Source organism: Oncorhynchus gorbuscha, linkage group LG25 (genome assembly GCF_021184085.1).
Source record: "Oncorhynchus gorbuscha isolate QuinsamMale2020 ecotype Even-year linkage group LG25, OgorEven_v1.0, whole genome shotgun sequence".
In the NCBI taxonomy this organism is placed as follows: Eukaryota; Metazoa; Chordata; class Actinopteri; order Salmoniformes; family Salmonidae; genus Oncorhynchus; species Oncorhynchus gorbuscha.
In genome coordinates, this window is record NC_060197.1 from 20,808,017 (window position 1) to 20,832,162 (window position 24,146).

The window sequence follows — 24,146 nt, forward strand, 5'->3', positions numbered from 1 at the left end:
TTAACTTTTACAAGATTTCAAGTTCGGCGTGGATGCATATTTTAAATACTATCAGCTTTTATGATGCGTATAAAGATAGATACCGTCTGTAGAGGTGCTAACTGCACATTCACAATTTCTCAAGATGCAAAAATAAGTATTTCTCCACTCCTGTTCCTGAGTAAAATGTTTCCCTACATTTGGTGTATCATTTTACTGCAAGAAATGCTTAATTCTGAAGACGTTAATATTAAGGCTATTTGAGAGGTTATAGACCTACAGTCAGTATCCAGATTTCCATTTAACCCATCTGAACAGTAGATTACAGTCCCCTTGACGTGACATTGGCGGCCAATTTGAAGTTCCTGTCTTGTGTTGAATTTGTATAGTGTGTCACAATCATCACACAACATAGCCCGGCACTGCTATCATCCTCTTTTACATCTTCATCAAATCTCTCAAAACTACTTTTTTTTCAACTCTCCATTTCACAGTTTTTCTCTTATTTAATTCAACTCTGACATTGTCCTTTTTGCCTCAGTGGGTCAACATACATTTTTCCTACCCATTCCCAAAAGCATTTGGCGATTAGCGTGTAGGCTAATTTGTTTGGGTGAATGTGGTGTTAAGAAAGCAGAGCAGAAAGACCTCTACCGTGACGGTTTGCCATCTAATGTAACACATACGTTTAGCCTCTACTTGCCTAACAGCCTCGTCATTCATTACCAGATTCAGCTGAGGATTAGAATTTAGGGAATGATTTGTACCAAATACAATGCTTTTAGTTTTAGATATGTTTAAGACCAGCTTATTACTGGCCACCCATTCCAAAACAACTGTAACGCTTTGTTAAGGATTTCAGTGACTTCATTAGCTGTGGTTGCAGTGCTGACGTGTATATGGTTGAATCATCAGCATACATGCACACACATGCTTTGTTTAAAGCCAGTGGCAGGTCGTTGGTAAAACTAGAAAAGAGTAGAGGGCCACACTTCACATGTTTGACAATAGAGAAGCTTCCATTTTTATTTAACCTTTATTTAACTAGGTAAGTCAGTTAAGAACACATTCTTATTTGCAATGATGGCCTACCCCGGCCTAAACCGGGCAACACTGGGCCAATTGTGCGCCACCCTATGGGTTTCCCAATCATGGCCGTTGTGATGCAGGCTGGATTCGAACCAGGTATTGCAATGACACCTCTTGCACTGAGATGCAGTGTCTTAGACTACTGCGTCACTCAGGCAAGGTCTGTGCATTTAAGAAAGTTCTATTAGATACAGTGCATCCCGAAGATATTCAGACTTATTCACTTTTTCTAAATGTTTCCGTTACAGCCTTATTCTAAAATGTATTAAAAAGAAATGTTCCTCATCAATCTACACACAATACCTGTAATGATAAAGCTAAATCTGTTTTTTTACACATTTTCAATTGATTGGATATTATTTGGAAAGACACACACCCCTGGCTATATAATGTCCTACAGTTGACAGTGCATGTCAGAGTAAAAACCAAGCCATGAGGTCGAAGGAATCATCCGTAGAGCGCAGAGACAGGATTTTGTCGAGGAACAGATCTGGGGAAGGGTACCAAACAATGTCTGCAGCATTGATGGTCAGCAATAACACAGTTGCCTCCATCATTCGTAAAAGTAAGAAGTTTGGATCCACTAAGACTTCACCTTCCAGCAGGATAAAGACCCTAAGCACACATCCAAGACAACGCAGGAAAATAAGGTGTAAGGTATGCCGCCGAGCCCTAAAACACAAGTTTTTATTGTCACCTACACTGGATAGGTGCAGTGAAATGTGTTGTTTTACAGGGTCAACCATAGAAGTACAGTGCCCCTGGAGCAAATTAGGTTTAAGTCCCTTGCTCAAGTGCATGTCAGGCAGATTGTTCACGATGTCGGCTTGGGTGTTCAAACCAGCGACCTTTCGGTTACTGGCCCAATACTCTAACTGCTAGGCTACCTGCCACACACACCTCAACTGCCTCTCTCTCACTATGGCGGTAACGTCAGCATTAACGGTTAACCCAAGGAGTGTGTATGTGTGTTTGGCTGGGCAAGGTTGGGTTGGGTTGGGTTGGGTTGGGTTGACAGGGTTGGACTCCAGAGATGGACAAGAAAAATGAATGGTGTCGTGGTGTGGGTGTGATTGCAACCATAAAAAATCTACACACAATACCGCATAATGACAATTGTTTTGTAAATAATAATAAAATGAAAAACGGATACCTTATTTGCATAAGAATTTAGAAGCTTTGCTATGATACTCGAAATTGACCTCGTGCATCCTGTTTCCATTGATCATCCTTGACATTTCTACAACTTGTTTCCACCTGTGGTAAATTCAAATGATTGGACATGATTTGGAAAGGCACACACCTGGCTATATGGAGATGAGAGAACATTCCAGATGGACAACCATCTCTGCAGCACTTCACCAATCAGGCCTTTATGGCCAGACAGAAGCCACTCAGAAAAAGGCACATGACAGCCCCCTTGGAGTTTGCCAAAAGACACTTAAAGGACTCTCCAAACCTGAGAAACAAAATTCTCTGATCTGATGAAACCAAGATTGATCTATTTGGCCTGAATGCCATGCGTCATGTCTGGAGGAAACCTGGCACCATCTCTACGGTGAAGCATGGTGGTGGCAGCATCATGCTGTGGGGATGTTTTTCAGCAGCAGAGACTGGGAGACTAGTCAGGATCGATGCAAAGATGAATGGACCAAAGTAACAAATCCTACCATCAGTAACACACTACGCCGCCAGGGACTCAAATCCTGCAGTGCCAGACGTGTCCCCCTGCTTAAGCCAGTACATGTCCAGGCCCATCTGAAGTTTGCTAGAGAGCATTTGGATGATCCAGAAGAAGATTGGGAGAATGTCAGATGAAGCCAAAATATAACTTTTTGGTAAAAACTAAACTTTTGGGAGACAAAGAATGCAGAGTTTCATCCAAAGAACACCATACCTACTGTGAAGCATGGCGGTGGAAACATCATGCTTTGGGGCTGTTTTTATGCAAAGGGGCAGGACGACTGATCCGCGTAAAGGAAAGAATGAATGGGGCCATGTATCGTGAGATTTTGAGTGAAAACCTTCTTCCATCAGCAAGGGCATTGAAGATGAAACGTGGCTGGGTCTTTCAGCATGACAATGATCCCAAACACACCGCCCGGGCAACGAAGGAGTGGCTTCGTAAGAAGTATGTCAAGGTCCTGGAGTGGCTTAGCCAGTCTCCAGATCTCAACCCCATAGAAAATCTTTGGAGGGAGTTGAGTCAGTGTTGCCCAGCTACAGCCCCAAAACATCACTGCTCTAGAGGAGATTTGCATGGAGGAATGGGCCAAAATACCAGCAACAGTGTGTGAAAACCTTGTGAAGACTAACAGAAAACGTTTGACCTCTGTCGTTGCCAACAAAGGGTATGTAACAAAGTATTGAGATAAACTTTTGTTATTGGACAAATAGTTATTTTCCTCCATAATTTGCAAATAAATTCATTAAAAATCCTACAATGTGATTTTCTGGATTTTTTCTTCTTCTCATTTTGTCTGTCATAGTTGAAGTGTACCTATGATGAAAATTACAGACCTCTCATCTTTTTAAGTAGGAGAACTTGCACAATTGGTGGCAGTCCCTTTATCAGAGATTACAGCCAAGTCTTCTTGGGTATGAAGCTACAAGCTTGGCACACCTGTATTTGGGGAGTTTCTCCCATTCTCCCATTCTTGTCTATTTAGATATTCCATAAAAATCTGCCGTTTCCAGCTACAATAGTAATTTACAACATTAACAATGTCTACACTGTATTTCTGATCAATTGATTTAAAATTTCTTTCAGAAACAAGGATATTTCTAAGTGACCCCAAACTTTTGACCGGTAGTGTACTTACTGCTAACCAGAGAAGAAACTCTCAATGACCACAGAATGAGAAAGCGGAATGTAGCAATGAATGTTTGTCACTTGGCTGTTTGTTCCAAAATGTTTTGTGCTGAGCATAGTTTCCATAGGGACAGTGACCTACTTAGAATGGAGGACTGGGCCTATATCCGAATGGTACCCTTATGGGCCTGGTCAAAAGTAGTTCACTATAGGGATTAGGGTGCTATTTTAGACGTAGCCTGAATGGACACAGTGTGTGTGTGTGTTTGTGTGTGTGCAATGCATGTTTTTTAACCCCCACCTCTCTCTTCCTACAGATTGAGGAAGGTGGTAAGGCAGAACAATGTAAGAAGCTGAGAGTGGGTGATGAACTGGTCAATATAAACGGATCAGCCCTCTACGGTTCAAGACAGGAAGCTCTTATACTCATCAAGGGATCCTACCGGATACTAAAGATCACCGTATGCAGGTAGGAATTGACAGACCATATGTATGTGTGACTGTGTATTGTCTGGAGATTGTGTGTGTGTGTGTGTGTGAACAGATAAGGGAAATGTAAGAGGTGAGAGATGCACCCATATTGTGATTTTTGTGGTTCACACAGATTGTGATTTTGTGGTGTGTCCCATCCTATCTTCAAATGCTTGTAAAATACCTCAGACTATGTGATTGAGTGTCTACAAAATTGTCTACAAAATTACTAACAAGTCAAATAAGATTTTTATTTTTAACTTAGTTTATTTTGGAATTAACAGAGCTCTACCAGGCGGTTGAGAAGTCAAGAGGGTCATACCAGCAAATTGCATAGCATTTTTATTAATCTCAACAATATTACAAACATTACTTTTGGTCTGCTTCAATGGTTTTTATAGATAGGTAAGCATTGTTAAATGAGGACTTATGTCAAATTTGAATATTTTATGGTCATTTTGTATTATATTTTAAATTAATACCTTTTCAGGCAGGGCGTGGTGCAATGTCCCTCAAAGGTTTTCTTACATTTCAAATGATCTAGGTTCTTCCACCATGTTTCCCACATGTTCAGACTACATTGAGAGACAGTTGACAAAGTGCATTTTGTATTACTATTGTAGGCATTATTTTATAGTTGACATGAAGTCTGAATATTGAATAATTGACCCCCATGGCTCATGAAATGTGGTTTGATCAATTTATGTTGTATAATATAGTTTGTTGTCAGCAATTTAATAATCTTTTTCACCAAAATAAGTATTTTGAATCTATGAATATACCCTATGTTTTTACAGGACATCACAAACACAAAAACTAAAAGAAAACGTTCACTATACAAAACGTTGTTTTTTTTTTGGGGGGGGGGATAGATCCGTTTTAATATTTCAGATAGATTGTGGCTTCTATTAATGTAAGTGTCTGCATTTCCAATCCCCCATTTATTTGTTTTGTAAATACAATGCATTCGGGAGGTATTCAGTTCCCTTGACTTTTCCTCATTCTGTTACGCTGGGATTTTTTCCTCAATCTACACACAATACCTCGTAATGAAAAATCAAAACAGGTTTTTAGACATTTTTGTAAACGTTGAAATACCTTATTTACATAACTATTCAGACTGCAGGATAATAACTAAACATTAGGCCAAATATACACTCTACCATAAAGGCCTGATTGGTGGAGTGCTGCAGAGATGGTTGTCCTTCTGGAAGGTTATCCCATCTCCGCAGAGGAACTTTGGAGCTCTGTCAGAATGACCATTGAGTTCTTGGTCACCTCCCTGAACCAGACCCCCCAATTGCTCAGTTTGGTCAGGTGGCCAGCTCTAGGAAGAGTCTTGCTGGTTCCAACCTTCTACCATTTAAGAATTATGGAGGCCAGGTCTTGGGGACCTTAGTTATCTTTTGTTTGTTTTTAGTCCCAGCTACACTCAACCCCTCGCATCCAGTTTTTCCGTATATTTTTCCACTGTGCTGTGATGTTTCACAAAAGTTATAAGCCTTTCTTTTCTCAGTTTCTACAGATTTTAAATGAATGGTAAACACTGTGTTATTATATTACTGATTGATTTGACTATGACTTTTCAAACCCAGCAGTGCTATTTGCAGAGTTAGTTTCAAGTAAATATTTTTCAGCCATTCCTGAACCTGTGACCAAAAACAAGCTACGTATAGGCAGTGCCAAAACAAGTGATCTAATGATTCTGTCTTATCGCAGTAAAATTCAAAAGTTTGGGGTCACTTAGAAATGTCCTTGTTTCTGAAAGAAATGCAAAAGAAAATTGTCCATTAAAATGACATAATTGATCAGAAATACAGTGTAGACATTGTTAATGTTGTAAATGACTATTGTAGCTGGAAACGGCTGACTTTAATGGAATATCTACATTGGCGTACAGAGGCCCATAACCAGCAACCATCACTCCTGTGTTCCCATTGGCACGTTGTGTTAGCTAATCTTACTTACTGACTTTTTATTGTCCCTATAGGGAAATGTTGTTGCAGTGTCATGCACACAATCCAAGTTTATAATTTTAAAATGCTTAATTGATGATTAGAAAACCCTTTTGCAATTATGTTAGCACATAACTGGGACCTATACATTTGTAGAGTTAGTTATTTAGTTATACCATCCTTAACCTTTTTTTTTGAAAGGGGGCAGCATTTTCACTTTTGGATGAATAGCGTGCCCAGAGTGAACTGCCTCCTACTCTGTCCCAGATGCTAATATATTCATATTATTAGTATTGGATAGACAACACTCTGAAGTTTCTAAAACTGTTAGAATGATTCCTGTGAGTATAACAGAACTCATATGGCAGGCGAAAACCTGAGAAATATCCAAACAGGAAGTGGGACATCTGAGGTTTGTAGTTTTTCAAAGCTTGGCCTACCGAATACACATTGAGATATGGATGAGGTTGCACTTCCTAGGGCTTCCACTAGATGTTAACCATCTTTAGAAACTGGTTTGAGGGTTCTACTATAAAGGAAGGGCTCATAAGACCTCTGAGTCAGTGGCCTGGCAGAGAGCCTCGGTCTCATGACGCGTGCTCCCGACAGAGTTACCTCTCGTTCCACTGCTTTTCTGAAGACAAAGGAATTCTCCAGTTGGAAAATTGATGTTTTATGTTAAAAACATCCGATTGATTCCATACATCGTTTGACATGTTTCTGAAGGACTGTAACGGAACCTTTTGAGTTTTTGTCTGGATGAAGTGCCTGCGCCTCATGAAGATGGATTACTGGGCTGAACACGCTAACAACAAGTCTCTATTTGGACATAAATTACGGACTTTATGGAACAAATTAGTTATTTATTGTCGACCTGGGAGTGCCTTCTGATGACGATCATCAAAGGTAAGTGAATATTTATGGTGTTAGAAATAACTTCTGTTGACTCCAAAATGGCAGATATTTCTCTGGCTGTTTTGGGCTCTGAGCGCCGTTCTCAGATTATGCTTTTTCCGTAAAGTTTATCTGACACAGCTGTTGCATTACGGAGAAGTCTATCTTTAATTCTGTGAATAACACTTGTATCTTTTATCAATGTTTATTATGAGTATTTCTGCAAAATCACCGGATATTTTGGAATCAAAACATTACTGCATGTAAGACGCCAATGTAAATAGATTTTTGGATATAAATATGCACATTATTGAACAAAACATACATGTATTGTGTAACATGATGTCCTATGATCTGATGAAGATCATAAAAGGTTAGTAATTCATTTTATCTATATTTCTGCTTTTTGTGACTCCTATCTTTGGCTGGAAAAATGGCTGTGTTCTTTTGACTTGGCTATGACCTAACATAATCATATGTTGTGCTTTTGCTGTAAAACATTTTTGAAATCTGACATGATGGGTACATTAACAAGATGTTTATCTTTCATTTGCTGTATTGGATTTGTTAATGTGAAAGTTACACATTTCTAAAAAATATTTTTGAATTTCGTGCTCTGTCTTTTCAGCGGAATGTTGTCAAGGGGTTCCGCTAGCGGAAAGGTTAAAAACGTCTTAAGGATCCACCCTTTTTTAAAATTTTCACCTAAAATTACATACCCAAATCTAACTGCCTGTAACTCTGGACCTGAAGCAAGGATATGTATATTCTTGATACCATTTGAAAGGAAACACTGAAGTGGAAATGTGAAATGATTGTAGGAGAATATAACACATTAGGTCTGGTAAAAGATAATCCAAAGAAAAATCATGCATATTTTGTACCATCATCTTTGAAATGCAAGACGAAGGCCATAATGAATTATTCTAGCCCAGATGCAATTTAGACTTTGGCCACTCAATGACAACAGTGTATGTGCAAAGTTTTAGACTGATCCAATGAACTACTGCATATCTATACAAAATGTTGTATCAAGCCAGCCCAAATGTTCATAATTGTGCACTCTCCTTTCACAATAGCATGGTATTCTTTCACTGTAATAGCTACTGTAAAATGGTTGCGGACATTGGGCCTCTGTAGATATTCCATAAAAAATCAGCAGTTTCTAGCTACAATAGTAATTTACAACATGAACAATTGCTACACTTTATTTCTGACAAATAATAGATTAATAGACAAATGTGCTTATCTTAAAAAAAAGGACATTTCTAATTGACCCCAAACTTTTGAACTGTAGTGTGTGTCTAAACATTCTATTGGTTGCAAGAATTGTGTATAATAATTTAAATTGTAAAACTCTACTCTACTACGTTTTTAAATCCAGTGTCGTTTTGTGTATCGGTTCATAGTTCATGGAATTGGTACATCGAAAATCTCCTCCCAACTATTTTGCAACCTGTATGGCGCAGTGGTAACATTATTTTGGTCCTCAAATGAAACCGGTATAGTTTTTATTTGTCACAATTTTCTATCTTCTCTCGGATAGGTGGCAGTATTTTCACGTCCAGATGAAAAGCATGTCCAAAGTAAACTACCTACTACTCCAGCCCAGAAGCTAAGATATGCATATTATTAGTAGGTGTAGTTAGAAAACACTCTGAAGTGTCTAAAACCATTTGAATCATGTCTGTGAGTATAACAGAACTTCTTTGGCAGGCGAAACCCCGAGGACAAACCATTCAGAATTGTTTTTTTGAGGTTACTCTCTTTGCAATGGGTGTTCATTGGGAATCAAGATTTCTAAGGGACCTTCTTGCAGTTCCTATCGCTTGACCAGTTTGTAGAAATTGGTTGAGGTTTTTCCTTTGTGTAATGAAGAAGTACCATAGCTCAGAACGACAGTCACTTCATGGGTACCTTTTGATAGAGGCGCGTAACCAGAAAAGTAGCATCAGTTTTGTTTTGCTCCAGTGTTGAACACAGATCATCCCGTCTTCAATTTGATCGATTTATATACGTTTAGAAATACCTGAAGTTGTATTCCAGAAGTAGTTTGAAATGTTTTGGGAAAGTTTACAGGTAACTTTTAAGATATTTTGTAGCGACGTTGCGTAAGTTGGAAACGGTGTATTTCTGGATCAAACGCGCCAAATAAATTGGCATTTTGGATATACAGTAGGGCAAAAAAGTAGTTAGTCAGTCACCAATTGTGCATGTTCTCCCACTTAAAAAGATGAGAGGCCTGTAATTTTCATCATATGTACACTTCAACTATGACAGACAAAATGAGAAAAAAAATCCAGAAAATCACATTGTAGGATTTTTAATGAATGTATTTGCAAATTATAGTGGAAAATAGTGGTCAATTACAAAAGTTTATCTCAATACTTTGTTACATACCCTTTGTTGGCAATGCCAGAGGTCAAACGTTTTCTGTAAGTCTAAACAAGTTTTTCACACACTGTTGCTGAAATTTTGGCCTCCATGCAGATCTCCTCTAGAGCAGTGATGTTTTGGGGCTGTTGCTGGGCAACACGGACTTTCAACTCCCTCCAAATATTTTATATGAGGTTGAGATCTGGAGACTGGCTAGGCCACTCCAGGACCTTGAAATGCTTCTTACAAAGCCACTCCTTCGTTGCCCGGGCGGTATGTTTGGGATCATTGTCATGCTGAAAGACCCAGCCACGTTTCATCTTTAATGCCCATGCTGATGGAAGGAGGTTTTCACTCAAAATCTCACGATACATGGCCCCATTCATGCTTTCCTTTACACGGATCAGTTGTCCTGGTCCCTTTGCAGAAAAACAGCCCCAGAGCATGATGTTTCCACCCCGTGCTTCACAGTAGATATGGATGCAACTCAGCATTCTTTGTCCTCCAAACACGACAAGTTGAGTTTTTACCAAAAAGTTATATTTTGGTTTCATCTGACCATATGGCATTCTCCCAATCTTCTTCTGGATCATCCAAATGCTCTCTAGCAAACTTCAGACGGGCCTGGACATGTACTGGCTTAAGCAGGGGGACACATCTGGCACTGCAGGATTTGAGTCCCTGGTGGCGTAGTGTGTTACTGATGGTAGTCTTTGTTACTTTGGTCCCAGCTCTCTCTGCAGGTCATTCACTAGGTCCCCCCATGTGGTTCTGGGATTTTTTTCATTTTGACCCCACGGGGTGAGATCTTGCATGGAGCCCCAGATCGAGGGAGATTATCAGTGGTCTTGTATGTCTTCCATTTCCTAATAATTGCTCCCACAGTTGATTTCTTCAAACCAAGCTGCTTACCTATTGCAGATTCAGTCTTCCCAACCTGGTGCAGGTCTACAATTTTGTTTCTGGTGTCCTTTGACAGCTCTTTGGTCTTGGCCATAGTGGAGTTTGGAGTATGACTGTTTGAGGTTGTGGACAGGTATCTTTTATACTGATAACAAGTTCAAACAGGTGCTATTAATACAGGTAACGAGTGGAGGATAGAGGGGCCTCTTAAAGAAGAAGTTACAGGTCTGTGAGAGCCAGAAATCTTGCTTGTTTGTAGGTGACCAAATACTTAAACATCCTACAATGTGATTTTCTGGATTTTTTTCCTTCTCATTTTGTCTGTCATAGTTGTCATTTAGTTATATTGACTGATTTCCCTAAATGAAATTTACTCAGTAAAATCTTTGAAATTGTTGCATGTTGCGTTTATATTTTTGTTCAGTTGCTTGTAACAGGCTGTGCCTGTCCTAGTATCTATGATGAAAATTACAGGCCTCTCATCTTTTTAAGTGGGAGAACTTGCACAATTGGTGGCTGACTAAATACTTTTTTGCCCCACTGTATATCGATGGAATTAACCGAACAAAAGGACCATGTGTGATGTTTGTGACATATAGTAGTGCCAACAAAAGAAGCTCGTCAAAGGTAAGGCATTAATTATATTTTTATTTCTGCGTTTTGTCCCGCCTGCAGAGTTGAAATATGCTACTCTCTCATTGTTTACTGTTTTGCTATCATAAGATAATAGCATCTTATGCTTTTGCCCGAAAAGCCTTTTTTAAATATGACATGTTGGCTGGATTGACAACGAGTGTAGCTTTAATTTGCTATCTTGCATGTGTAATTTAATGAAAGTTAGATTTTTATAGAAATGTATTTGAATTTGGTGCTCTGCATTTTCCCCGGCTATTAGCCATGTGGGACGCATGCGTCCTGCCTACCCCAGAGAGGTTAACCCAACCCCTCCTTAGAGCTAGGGATCCCGCTAGCGGAACAACGTCCGGTGAAACTGGAGGGCGCGCAATTCAAATAAATATAGATTTTAAATATTTATGTGCAAATAAGTCTCTCATATCGGCTGAACTTAAATTCTTGTTAATCTAACTGCACTGTCTGATTAACAGTAGCTATTACAGCGAAAACATGCCATGCGATTGTTTGAGGACAGCGCCCCACATCAAAATATTTTTCCACCAGCACAGGTATCATACATTCACAAATAACGATTTAAATATTCACTTAGTTTTTGAAAATCTAACTCTAATTTGTCATCCAAAGAGTCCCAGCTATAACATGTAGTGTTGTTTTGTAAGATAAAATCCTTCTTTACACCTCAAAAAGTCAGTTTAGTTTGCACCATCGATTTGAGTAGTCCACTCATTCAACATGCAGAGAAAGGAATCCGAAAATCTACCCCTTAACTTTGTTTCAACAAGTCAAAAAATGTTTCTATTTACACCTCAGATACCCTAAAATGTAATCAAACTATAATATTTCTTACGGAAAGAAGTATGTTCAATAGGAAACCGATTTTAGCAGGTGCGTAATTTTCTTCAGGGCGCGCACAAACACAAATTTCCAAGACTGTGTCCTTCTGCTAAGATTCCAAGAACACAGGATGAGATGTTACTATCCTTTGTGCAAGCACTTCCAAGAGTTAATGAACAGTGAGCGTGGTGAAATTTGGGGAGCGCATCGTCAGTAGTGTACCTTTGGTTCCTAGGGTGTTTCGGCCTTTCACACTATACACCCTCCTCAAAGGCGGCCAGCGACAGGGTGATCAATCCTACGCTTGCGTCCCATTCCCAATTAGTCATAGGAGTTGCCTTGTTGTTGATAGCAAACATCCCATGGGACTATGCATGGCAGGGGCGTCCTCCTCCCTGAGTCAATCATTGTTGACCGCATACCTCCTGGCCCTCTCACTTCGGGGCCCAGCTGGGGTCTTTCCTCTTCATCCAGAGCCACTGACTGCTGCCTTCTGCCGCCTCTGATACAGCTTTGATTGCCGAACGCTGGCTCTGGCCCTTAATTCCCAGGTCTCTAAGCAGTCTGGTTGTAGATGTTGCCACAAAACCTCTGCAGCCCACCTCCACTGGTCGGACTTCTGTGTTCCAGCCATGATGCCGTGCTTCGGCAGCTAGATCAGCATAGCGCAGATGTTTTCGCTCATAAGCCTCATCTACTGAGTTTTCCCAGGGTACTGTGAGCTCAATGATGAAGACCTTATTGAGTGAACGGGACCAGAGCACCATGTCAGGTCTTAGGGTGGTGGTTGCGATCTCCGGAGGAAACACAAGTTGCCGGCCAATGTCAGCTAGCATTTTCCAGTCGCGGGCCAAGCGCAGCTGGTCTCGCTCTAATGGTGTAGAGCCGCTCTTCGGTGGTTTAGCCCCTTCGCGGACAAAGTTTGTCCGTAAGGAGTGTGATGCTGCTGTGGGTGGTAGGGAGTTGGTGGCAGCTCGCTTGTCCTCCAGGGCGGACGCAAGGTTTTTAAGGACTTGGTTGTGACGCCAAGTGTAGCGTCCTTGGGCGAGGCTTGTTTTACAGCCTGTGAGAATGTGCCTGAGGTTGGCTGGCATGGAACAGAGGGCACAGTCCGGATCTTCACCATACCATTGGTGAAGATTAACTGGTGTTGGAAGGACGTCATATGTTGCTCTGATGGAAAAGCTCAACCGCCTCGCTTCCATGGCCAACAGATCCTTCCAGCTGATCTTCCTCTTCTCCACACTGTCCCATCGAGTCCACTGTCCCTGTTTGGCAAGAGAGACTGCCTTGGCCCACCTTGCAGCCTCCTCCTGATGGCGTACTTCCTGCACTACCATCTTCCGCCGCTCTGGTGCAGTGGCCTTACTCCAAGCAGCACGGCTAGTTAGCCCAAGGCCTCCTCTCCCTTGCTGAACATGACCCACAATGTCAGCATGTCTGAGGGCTGCTGTTGCCTCCTGGACTGCTTTTCCTGGCCTCCATTTGCGCCCAGTTGCCAAGGTCGGCGCGTTGTTGCTCACCACTGGGTCTCGAGATTCATTCAGTGTCATTTGGAGCCTGGTTTTTGCACACTTGAATTCCTCTGTTAGACTGGTGAGGGGCAGCTTGAGGACACCATCTCCATAGAGGCCTATGGTGGTAAGGCATCGTGGAACTCCAAGCCACTTCTTTAAGTAGCCTGTGACTCCTCTTTCCATCTTCTCCACTGTTGAGATTGGAACCTCATACAGTGCTAAGGGCCACAACACCAAGGGTAGGAGACCAAACTGCAGACACCAGGCCTTTAACTTTCCAGGTAGCTGGGTGTTGTCGATGGACTGTAGGCTACTACTGATGTCTTTGCGCAGCTGTTGCACCTGGTCTTTGTCCTTCAGGCTTGCATCATACCACCTTCCAAGGCTTTTTACCGGCTGCTCAGACACTGTTGGGATTTGGTCATCTCCGATGAAGAATTTCAGGTCAGAGAGTACTCCCTTCACAATCGAGATGCTGCGTGACTTGGATGGTTTAATCTTCATACGGGCCCAGCTGATGTTCTCCTCAAGTTTTCTGAGCAGTCTCCTGGTGCATGGGACAGTGGTGGTCAATGTTGTAATGTCGTCCATGTAGGCTCTGAGTGGAGGGAGGCGGAAACCAGAGTCGACTCGCTGTCCACCAGCAACCCATTTTGAGGATCTGATGATAACCTCCATTGCCATTGTGAATGCCAACGGAGAAATGGTACATCCCGCCATTATACCTACATTCAGGCACTGCCATGAGGTGGTGAACTCTGAGGTGGTGAAGCAGAACTGCAGATCCTGGAAGTACGACTTCACCAGGTTTGTGATGGTGTCCGGTATGTGGAAAAATCTGAAGGCAGACCACAGGAGTTCATGGGGCACAGAGCCAAATGCATTGGCGAGGTCGAGGAAGACTACATGGAGGTCCCTTTTCTCCACCTTGGCCATTTGGATCTGATGCCAGATCATGCTGGAATGTTCCAAGCAGCCAGAGAACCCTGATATTCCTGCCTTCTGTACAGATGCATCGACGTACGTATTCCTTTGTAGGTACTCGGCCATCCTCTGGGCAATGACCCTAAAGAAGATTTTTCCCTCGACATTCAGTAAGGAGATTGGGCGGAATTGGCTGATGTTCACTGCATCCTTCTCCTTAGGGATCAGGACCCCGCCTGCCCTACGCCACACTTTGGGTATTATCTTCTTCTGCCAAGCTGTTCTCATAAGCCTCCAGAGGAACCTCAGGACGTCTGGTGTGTTCTTATACACTTTGTACGGGACTCCATTTGGCCCCGGGCCTGATGCTGTTCTTGCCCGTCGAACTGTGTCTTCCACCTCTTTCCATGTCGGAGGGCTGGTCTCAATATGATGTTCCGGGGTTCAATGGGTGGGATATCTGATGGGATGGCCAGATGTTCATGTCGCTTTGAGTCAACGTTTGTTATTCTCAGGTGCTCCTCTAGGTCTTTCTTTGTTGTTTTTAGAGCTCCACTTTTTTCTTTTGTGAAGAGACTTTTAAGGAACTTGAAGGGATCTTTATAGAATCGAGTTCTAGTTTGTTCTTTTTTTCCTTCTGCGTTTCCGTAGGTTCTCTGCTCTACGGAGGGATGCCAACCGGGTTTTGATGTCAGCTTGAAGTGCCTCTATGCCCTCCTTTTCCACTTCCGAGGCCTTCTTCCACTGTTTCTTAAGCTGCCGCCTTTCTTGAACGAGGCGCTTGATTTCTTGTTGCCTTCTGGAAACTGGTGGGGTTGGAACCTTTCTCCCGCCTTTTGCCTCTTCCACTCCAAATCTTTCTGTCCCGTACTCATAGATGATGTCCCCCATCCTCTCCAACTTCTTCTCCACTGTGCCTCGAAGTTTCTCGAGGGTCAAGGTAAGGTCAGTATTCACTGTTTCCCACAACTTCTTGTCACTGGCGCCAGGCCACTTCACATACGGTCTGTGCCCTGGTAGTCTCCTCTCGACTGCAGGTCTGGGAGGCTGGGTGAGTTCCACTCCTGTTGTTGGTTCCACCTCAGTTGCTACGTCGGTGCTTGAGTTTACGTCCTCCATGACAGTGGTACTGATGCACTGCAAACTATGGTTTGCGTCCAGTTGCTGTGCTTCATTCGACTGATTTGATCGCTTTCGCAGAAAGTAATCAATGCGAGTTCTCTGTCTCTCTTTACCCAAACACCCCTTCTTCCCCTGGTGGATCCTCAACCCATGGTGTGATGTAACTTTCCTCCAACCACAGACACATACCTGCATCTGTTTATGGCCCACTGTTGCAGCAGAACTTGTGACAGTTGCTGTGGTGTTCTCTTGTGCTGTGCTCTCATTACTCGTAGTCGTTTCCAGTCCAGTCGTTACCATGTTGTCAGCCGATGAGTCATCTTCCGCCCCCGCTCTCGCAGACTCTAGGGGTATTCTCGTATTTTGACTTTCTGTAGCTAAAGCGGGTGTTTCCAACATATTGCGAAGCATGGGAAACTACAGAAATGGGAAGCTACCCCATGACTGTCCCAGTGGGGTCTATTCCCTCCTGTCAGCCGTCTCTCCGTGCCGCCACAAGGACTTTCCCCTGTTGTCAGCTGATCTTTCTCAGCAGTCACTGGACAAGTCCAGATATTCAGATTCCAAGAACACAGGATGAGATGTTACTATCCTTTGTGCAAGCACTTCCAAGAGTTAATGAACAGTGAGCGTGGTGAAATTTGGGGAGCGCATCGTCAGTAGTGTACCTTTGGTTCCTAGGGTGTTTCGGCCTTTCACACTATACACCCTCCTCAAAGGCGGCCAGCGACAGGGTGATCAATCCTACGCTTGCGTCCCATTCCCAATTAGTCATAGGAGTTGCCTTGTTGTTGATAGCAAACATCCCATTCAATAGGAAACCGATTTTAGCAGGTGCGTAATTTTCTTCAGGGCGCGCACAAACACAAATTTCCAAGACTGTGTCCTTCTGCTAAGACTGATATTTCTTATTAATTTTTGAAGTTACAAGCCTGAAACCTTGAACATAGGCTGCTGACACCATGTGGAAGCCATATGAATTGCATCCAGGGATCTAATTCTCAATATGACTTTTCTCTTGCATATCTAATAGGGTCTCTCAAAAACAAAATCCTACATTCTCCTACATTATCTTAACATTTCTACAAACTTCAAAGTTTTCTTTCCAGTGGTACCAATTATATGCATATCATGGCTTCTGGGCCTGAGGCAGTTTACAGGCAGTTTACAGGCAGTTTACTTTGGGCACATCATTCAGACAGGAAGTGGAGAAAAAAAGTGGCCTAGCCCTAAGTTAATTGACATCCACGTCTTCGTCACCTTGTAATCACTGGTCTCTTTAATAAATGGAACACTCGTCACTTTAATAATGTTTACATATCTTGCATTACTCATCTCATATGCATATAACGTATTCTATACTATAAATTGCATCTTAGCCTATGCCGCTCTGACATTGCATATCCATATGTTTTATATATTCTTATTCCATTTCGTACTTAGATCGTACTTATGCATTTGTTGTGGAACTGTTAGATATTACTTGTTAGATATTGCTGCACTGGCGGAACTAGAGGCACAAGCATTTCGCCAAACTTGCAATAACATTAACAACCATGTGTATGTAACTAATACATTTTGATTTGATGAGGTAATCACCTGGAATGTATTTCAATTAACAGGTGTACCTTGTTAAAAGGGAATTTGTGGAATTTCTTTCCTTCTTAACTTCTTGACGCACCCCATCCCGTTAGCGGGATCATTTTCATCAACACACGCTGAATTCCAGCCAAATTCAAATAAAATTACTAAACATATTTAATATTCATGAAATCACAAGTGCAATATAGCAAATCACAGCTTAGCTTGTTGTTAATCCACCTGTCGTGTCAGATTTTGAAAATATGCTTTACAGCGAAAGCAATCCAATCGTTTGTGTTTATCGATTACTAGACAAAACATTATGAACACCTAGCATCAAAGTAGCTTGGTCACGAAAATCAGAAAAGCAATAAAATTAATTACTTACCTTTGATCTTCGGATGTTTTCACTCATGGGACTCCCAGTTACACAATAAATGTTCCTTTTGTTCCATAAAGATGATTTTATATCCAAAATACCTCCATTTGTTTGGCGCGTAATGTTCTGAAATCCACAGGCTCGAGTGGTTACGACATCTCAGAAGAAAATTCCAAATAGTATCTGTAATGGCCACAAACATGTCAAACGTTTTTTATAATAAATCCTCAGGTTGTTTTTAAAATATATAATCGGTAAAATATCAACCGGGCCTATCGTTTTTTCAATAGGAGATGGAGAGACAATGGCTGCCCAGCTAAATCAAATCAAATCAAATCAAATTTTATTTGTCACATACACATGGTTAGCAGATGTTAATGCGAGTGTAGCGAAATGCTTGTGCTTCTAGTTCCGACAATGCAGTGATAACCAACAAGTAATCTAACTAACAATTCCAAAACTACTGTCTTATACACAGTGTAAGGGGATAAGGAACATGTACATAAGGATATATGAATGAGTGATGGTACAGAGCAGCATACAGTAGATGGTATCGAGTACAGTATATACATATGAGATGAGTATGTAGACAAAGTAAACAAAGTGGCATAGTTAAAGTGGCTAGTGATACATGTGTTACATAAGGATGCAGTCGATGTTGTAGAGTACAGTATATACATATGTATATGAGATGATGCAATGTTATCTTTCTTGCTCATTTTTCTAAATAAAAGCCTGAAACTATCTCTAAGACTCTGACACCTTCAGGAAGCGAAAGGAAAATTAATCTGGTTGATATCCCTTTAAATGGCGCGAAGGCAGGCTATGGAACATAGAGCTTTCAAAATTGAAGCCACTTCCTGGTTTGATTTTCCTCAGGTTTTCGCAGACAATATTTTGACAGTTTTGGAAACTTTAGAGTTTTCTATCCTAATCTGACAATTATATGCATATTCTAGTTTCTGGGCCTGAGAAATAGACAGTTTCAAATGGGTACGTTTTTCATCCAAAAAATCAAAATACTGCCCCCTACACCCAACAGGTTAAGAGCAGCGTTGCAGTTCTTGACACACTCAAAAATGGTGCGCCTGGTACCTTCTCGCCATACCCCTTTCAAAGGAACTTTAATATTTTTCTTGCCCATTTCTTCTCTCAATGACACACTTACACAATCCATGTCTCAATTGTCTCTAGACTTAAATCCTTTTTGAACCCGTCTCCTCCCCTTCATCTATTTAACAGGTGACATGGATCATCACATTCACCTGCTCAGTCATGGAAAGTGCAGGTGGTCTTAATGTTTTGTACACGCAGTGTGTGTGTAACGTGTCATGGAAAGTGGCCTTTGACCTTTTAGGGTTCGACAGTAATCTTTGAAGCTGGGAGGACAGGGTTGCATCTGCTCTCTCCCATCCCGGAGTGTCTGGGTGTGCGTGCGTGTTCGTGTGATCCTGTGACAATGTCAGTCTTTATCTAAGCTGTGTGTTTTGGCTGATCGGAGGTCTGCTTACGTCAGACTAACGTTGGCAACGGAATGCTAGGTCACCCTTGACCCCGCTCGCTCTTTTCAGTGCCTCACCCTGGCTGTGCCTGTCCTAGTTAGCAGAACTAATGGTAGTACAGTGTTTCCACCCAGCAGCAAGTTTCTTTCTGACTCATCCAGGGTTTGCATGGCGAGAGGGACTTTCCCCTGGTCTGGTTCTCACATTGACGTTCTGTCCATGTCACATTGCCTCCGTGTGGCCAGGGTGGGAACTACATCAAATAAATTACAATTTACAAATTACAAGCAACTGAACAAAAATATAAACGCAACATGCAACAATTTCAAAGATTTTACTGAGTATATTTCATTTAGGGAAATCAGTCAATATAACTAAATTCATTTAGGCCCTTATCTATGGATTTCACATGTCTGGGCAGGGACGCAGGCCTGGGAGGACATAGGCCCACCCACTGGGGAGCCAGGCCCAGTCAATCAGATTGAGTTATTTCCCAAAAAAGGGCTATATTACAGACAGAAATACTCATCAGTTTCATCATCTGTACGGATGGCTGGTCTCAGACGATCCCACAGGTGAAGAAGACCGATGTGGAGGTTTTAGGCTGGCATGGTTCACGTGGTCTGTGGTTGTGAGGCCAGTTGGTCAAACTGCCAATTTCTCTAAAATGACGTTTGAGGCAGCTTTTGGTAGAAGTTAACATTCAAATCTCTGCATGCCAGTTGCATACCCCCTTCAAAACTTGAGACATCTGTGGCATTGAGTTGTGTGACAAAACTGCTCATTTTAGTGGCCTTTTTTGTCCCCAGCACAAGGTGTACCTGTGTAATGATCATGCTGTTTAATCAGCTTCTTGATATGCCACACCTGTCAGGTGGATGGATTATCTTGGCAAAGGAGAAGTGCTCACTAACAGGGATGTAAACAAAATTGTGCACAAAATGTGAGAGAAATACATTTTTTGGTCCATATGGAACATTTCTGGGGCCTTTTTAATTTAGCTCATGAAACATGGGACCAACACTTTACATGTTGCGTTTATATTTTTGTTCAGGGCTTATACCCAGGGCTCAAAAGTGCGACCAGTACCGAGTCGATTTTCAGGGGTACGAGGTAACTGAGGTAGCTGTACATATTGGTAGTGGTAAAGTGACTAGCAGTGGTGTGTGTGTGTGTGTGTGTGTGTGTGTGTGTGTGTGTGTGTGTGTGTGTGTGTGTGTGTGTGTGTGTGTGTGTGTGTGTGTGTGTGTGTGTGTGTGTGTGTGTGTGTGTGTGTGTGTGTGTGTGTGTGTGTGTGTGTGTGTGTGTGTGTGTGTGTGTGTGTTGGGGTGTCGGTGTAAGTATGTAGTGTGTGTGGGTAGAGATCAGTGAGTTTGCATAGAGTCAGTGCAAATAATGGTCAATGCAGGTAGTCCGGATAGCCATTTGATTAGCTATTTAGCAGTCTTGTGTCATCGCTCCTGGGTGAGGATCAAAATTACCCCCCCCTCTCCCACCAGAGAGGAAGAGGGGGAGTGAGGGCTGGTTCTATGACTTTAATGACTGGTCGTAAACCTTCTCTCTTGTGCACTGCAGTATGGAGAGGTCAAAATTCCTTTTGTGTAGAGAGAGAATCTTGCCAAAACATCAAAAGATTGGGTATTGGAACATTAGTTTTCAAATCCAAAAATGGAATCACGAGGAATCTAAGATAGAATGAGGCCTTCATGTGCATTCAGCCTATATGGAATTAAATTATACACCCAGATTTCAGTATACACCATTAGGGCTGTAGGTAGGAATTGTTGAGGTGTGTGTGTTGCCATTTGAACAAGATCTGGAGGTTGCCTCTGTGTTGTTTCTCTGACATAATCAGTGGGTAGGGTTAGTTATCAAATGTATTGTGCTAGGGCACGATCCAGCCAATTATAGAAATTTGAGAAATAGAGCGTTGGGCCAAACGTAGTACTATTTCTGTCTCTCACATTTTAGGAGCGAGTAGACTCAGTCATTGTTAATTTCTTGAGCCAGACATATGGGCTGGCCAATTAGAGAAATGTGAGTAGATATTATCTTGACCAAGCGAGTAATTATCTATCCACCACTCGCGTTTTGGTAGCGAGAGTATATCAAGGTGTCCAATTTGTAAGTCGCTCTGGATAAGAGCGTCTGCTAAATGACTTAAATGTAAATGTAAATGTGTACTTCTCCATGTTTCCGCGTTTTCCGGTAAAACATTGCGGAAAATAACGCAGAAAGGGTTTTAATGTGAGACGTTATTAGTAAAACCTTTCCCTTGCTGAAGGGGATCCTATATTACTCGGAAGTAAGAATTCTGGTAAAGATTTTCTCCAGTTTAGCCCTGATGTATTGCCATCAGAGATTGGCATCAGTCCAGTGCCACAGTCCTCAGCAGCACGTCCAAGAAATGCCTGATATAAAGGGACAGGTGAAGAGAACTGAGCAACTAATGACAAACGCAGAAAATGAAAATATTAGCCGTGGAATTGCGTTTGAAAACAGAACAATTAAAAGTAATTGCAAAAACTTATGACGATGAACAAGCACAAACTCTTCAACAAAATCATTTTTTACAAGAACTCGATTTAGCAAAAATGAAATACTATGTAGTCCACTCCAAAGTAGATAAATCTGTCGAGTTATCTACAAACAGGAGCGCGCAACCTGATAACATGCATGCAGTTTTGATGAATGTTACTCAAAGCAATAATGTTCTAGTCGTAATGCTGGACCAAAGACGATCCGTTAATGAACACAATGACTAAGTTGGATGACAAATCAGCAGAACTCATTGAAGTCGCTGACCAAATGAATGACGAGAGAACTCAGGTGATGAAGATGGAAATATTGATCTCTAAGCAAGCGGAGGAAATCTCATCACTGAATCTCTCGCTTCATACTCAAGACCTCTAATTGCAAACCATGACAGATAAGTGTGAGGCCGAAAGGAACAGGTGACATTCACGTGTCTAAAATCAGTACTCTAAGCACCCAAGTGGACTCTGCTATGCAGAAGAATACCACCCTACAGCGTGTCTACACAACCAAGCAACCTGAGCTCGGTACTCAAAGGAGTGAAGACGAAAGAAGTTTTCAGACTTTGCCTCCCTCATGTGTCCCTCAGTCTTCTCCCCTTGTCCATTCAGCACAGAGTATCATTTTTGTAACCCTTATTTTACCAGGTAAGTTGACTGACGACACATTCTCATTTACAGCCACGACCTGGGGAATAGTTGCAGGGGAGAGGAGGGGGATGAATGAGCCAATTGTAAGCTGTGGATGATTAGGTGACCATGATGGTATGAGGGCCAGCTTGGGAGTTTAGCCAGGACAACAGTGTTAACTCTTATGATAAATGCTATGGGATCTTTAGTAACCACAGAGTCAAGACAACAGTTTTGCGTCCCATCCAAAAGACGGCACCTTCCACAAGGCAACCTCAGGTGCCTCCTACTGGCCATCCAGGGACCAACCCTGCTTATCTTCAGAAGCAAGCCAGCAGTGGGATGGCATATGGCACCTCTATTCTCCTCTTGGCCCTTACTTTGGCCTACTCACTGAAACAGGAATGGAAGCGCTTTTACCATTCAAACAAATTTTTATGTTGAACATGTATCCCACTTTCATTACCTACTTGGGCCCTACAGCCCATGTTGGCTTGCCCTTTTCTTACAACTCAGAGAGCTTGCTTGCAAGCACAGCTTTTGAGGCATCAACAGCATGCAACGCTAAGAGCCCTGACATCTCGGTTTTGTAGTTTGACCAGGAGAACTCACTCCAGTTAGAGGGTGCATTGTCAGGTATTTGTCAGATTACGCACTACGATTTCTACCACGAAAGCACAATACCAATATCCATCGCGGAAATAACTGTAAAGTACGTTGTCATCGAAACGACTACAGCTACAATCGACCTGATCACTACGTTCCTGCACCCAACCCACACAGTGTCGGAGCACAAGGTTAAAAAAGGGTTCAAGGATGATCGAAACGTAGACCAATGTTCTCTAGAAGTTCTACTACATGGAGAATTAAAGCGAGAAAATGGAAAAAGATAATTCACTAGGATGAGACGTGGAATTGCCGGACAACAGGTCTGCCGGAATTAACACTCTTAACAAGGACGTTAACAATCAAATGACTCCCGCTCTCACTCGAGACCCTATCCAGGGCCCGATCGATCAAGAAACAAGCCCACAGGCTTTGTCTATAGACTCTGATACAAAGGTTGTGAAGAAAAAGGTCAAAAGCTTCACAAAAGCCAAGTCCACACAAAACGCGATAAGTCTATCTGCTTTCACCATGAACAGAAATGAAACATCACGTCGTTGCGAACAACCACTCCACTTTGTGGGGAATATATCCACTACACGCAACTCAGAGGCCATACCTGGAAACAGTCCTGGAGGACTGCTTAACCTGTCATACGCTAATTGATTTGGGCTCGACAATATCGCTCATCTGTCAAATGTTGTTCAATGATCTCAAAAGGGCTTTGAAGCCAACTAAACATTGGATAAAAAGGGAACGATGCGACACTGCACTTTGAGGTTTCACTCAGACTACCTAACCTATCACATTGAGACTCATGCTGAAACTACACTTCCAGGATGTATTCGCTTGTTCACCCTGTGTATGTTACCAGCCTCGAAACTGAACATCTGCTGCTCGGAGCAGACTTGATGAACTGTTTACTCCCACTGATGGATTGGAAAACTAATCACGTATGGTCACAGTGCCGTCTCCAGTAACTACACGGTCTCCTCCTAACGCTAGCTGCAACGCAGTCATCCACGAGGGGTATCTGTTGACAGCACCCCTTGAGAAAAATACTTTCGAAACATCTTGGTACAGAATCCAACCCAAGAAGATATTATGCTATCTCGACACATTCCATCAGCAAACTGATTGACCATTATTTTCATGATTTAGAGCAGAGCCAGCAGTCTCTGTGAATGAGCAACTTCCCTCCTCCTTGGAGTTGTGCAATACTGTAGTTGAGATGAACTTCTCTTGTCCTTTGGACACTTTGCAAGCACATGCGGCCGTCTTGGCAGTAAAAGCATCAATGTGCAGAGTGTACTCTGCTTCCAATGATACATCCTCCACTTTAAGGGGGCCTGAAACCCCTTACAATGACACTAATGCTGTCAGTCCCGCAACTGACCCGATG

The 24,146-nt window shown here is 42.2% G+C and overlaps 1 protein-coding gene across 1 annotated transcript in view; it reads left to right on the top strand.

The window, feature by feature from the left end:
* The window catches only part of shroom4 (shroom family member 4), an 87,760-nt gene that overhangs the window by 22,647 nt on the left and 40,967 nt on the right, over positions 1-24,146 (top strand). The window contains exon 2 of the mRNA XM_046327902.1: positions 4,198-4,349. Within this exon, the coding sequence (XP_046183858.1) occupies positions 4,198-4,349 (152 nt within the window). The remainder of the gene's footprint in view (positions 1-4,197; positions 4,350-24,146) is intronic.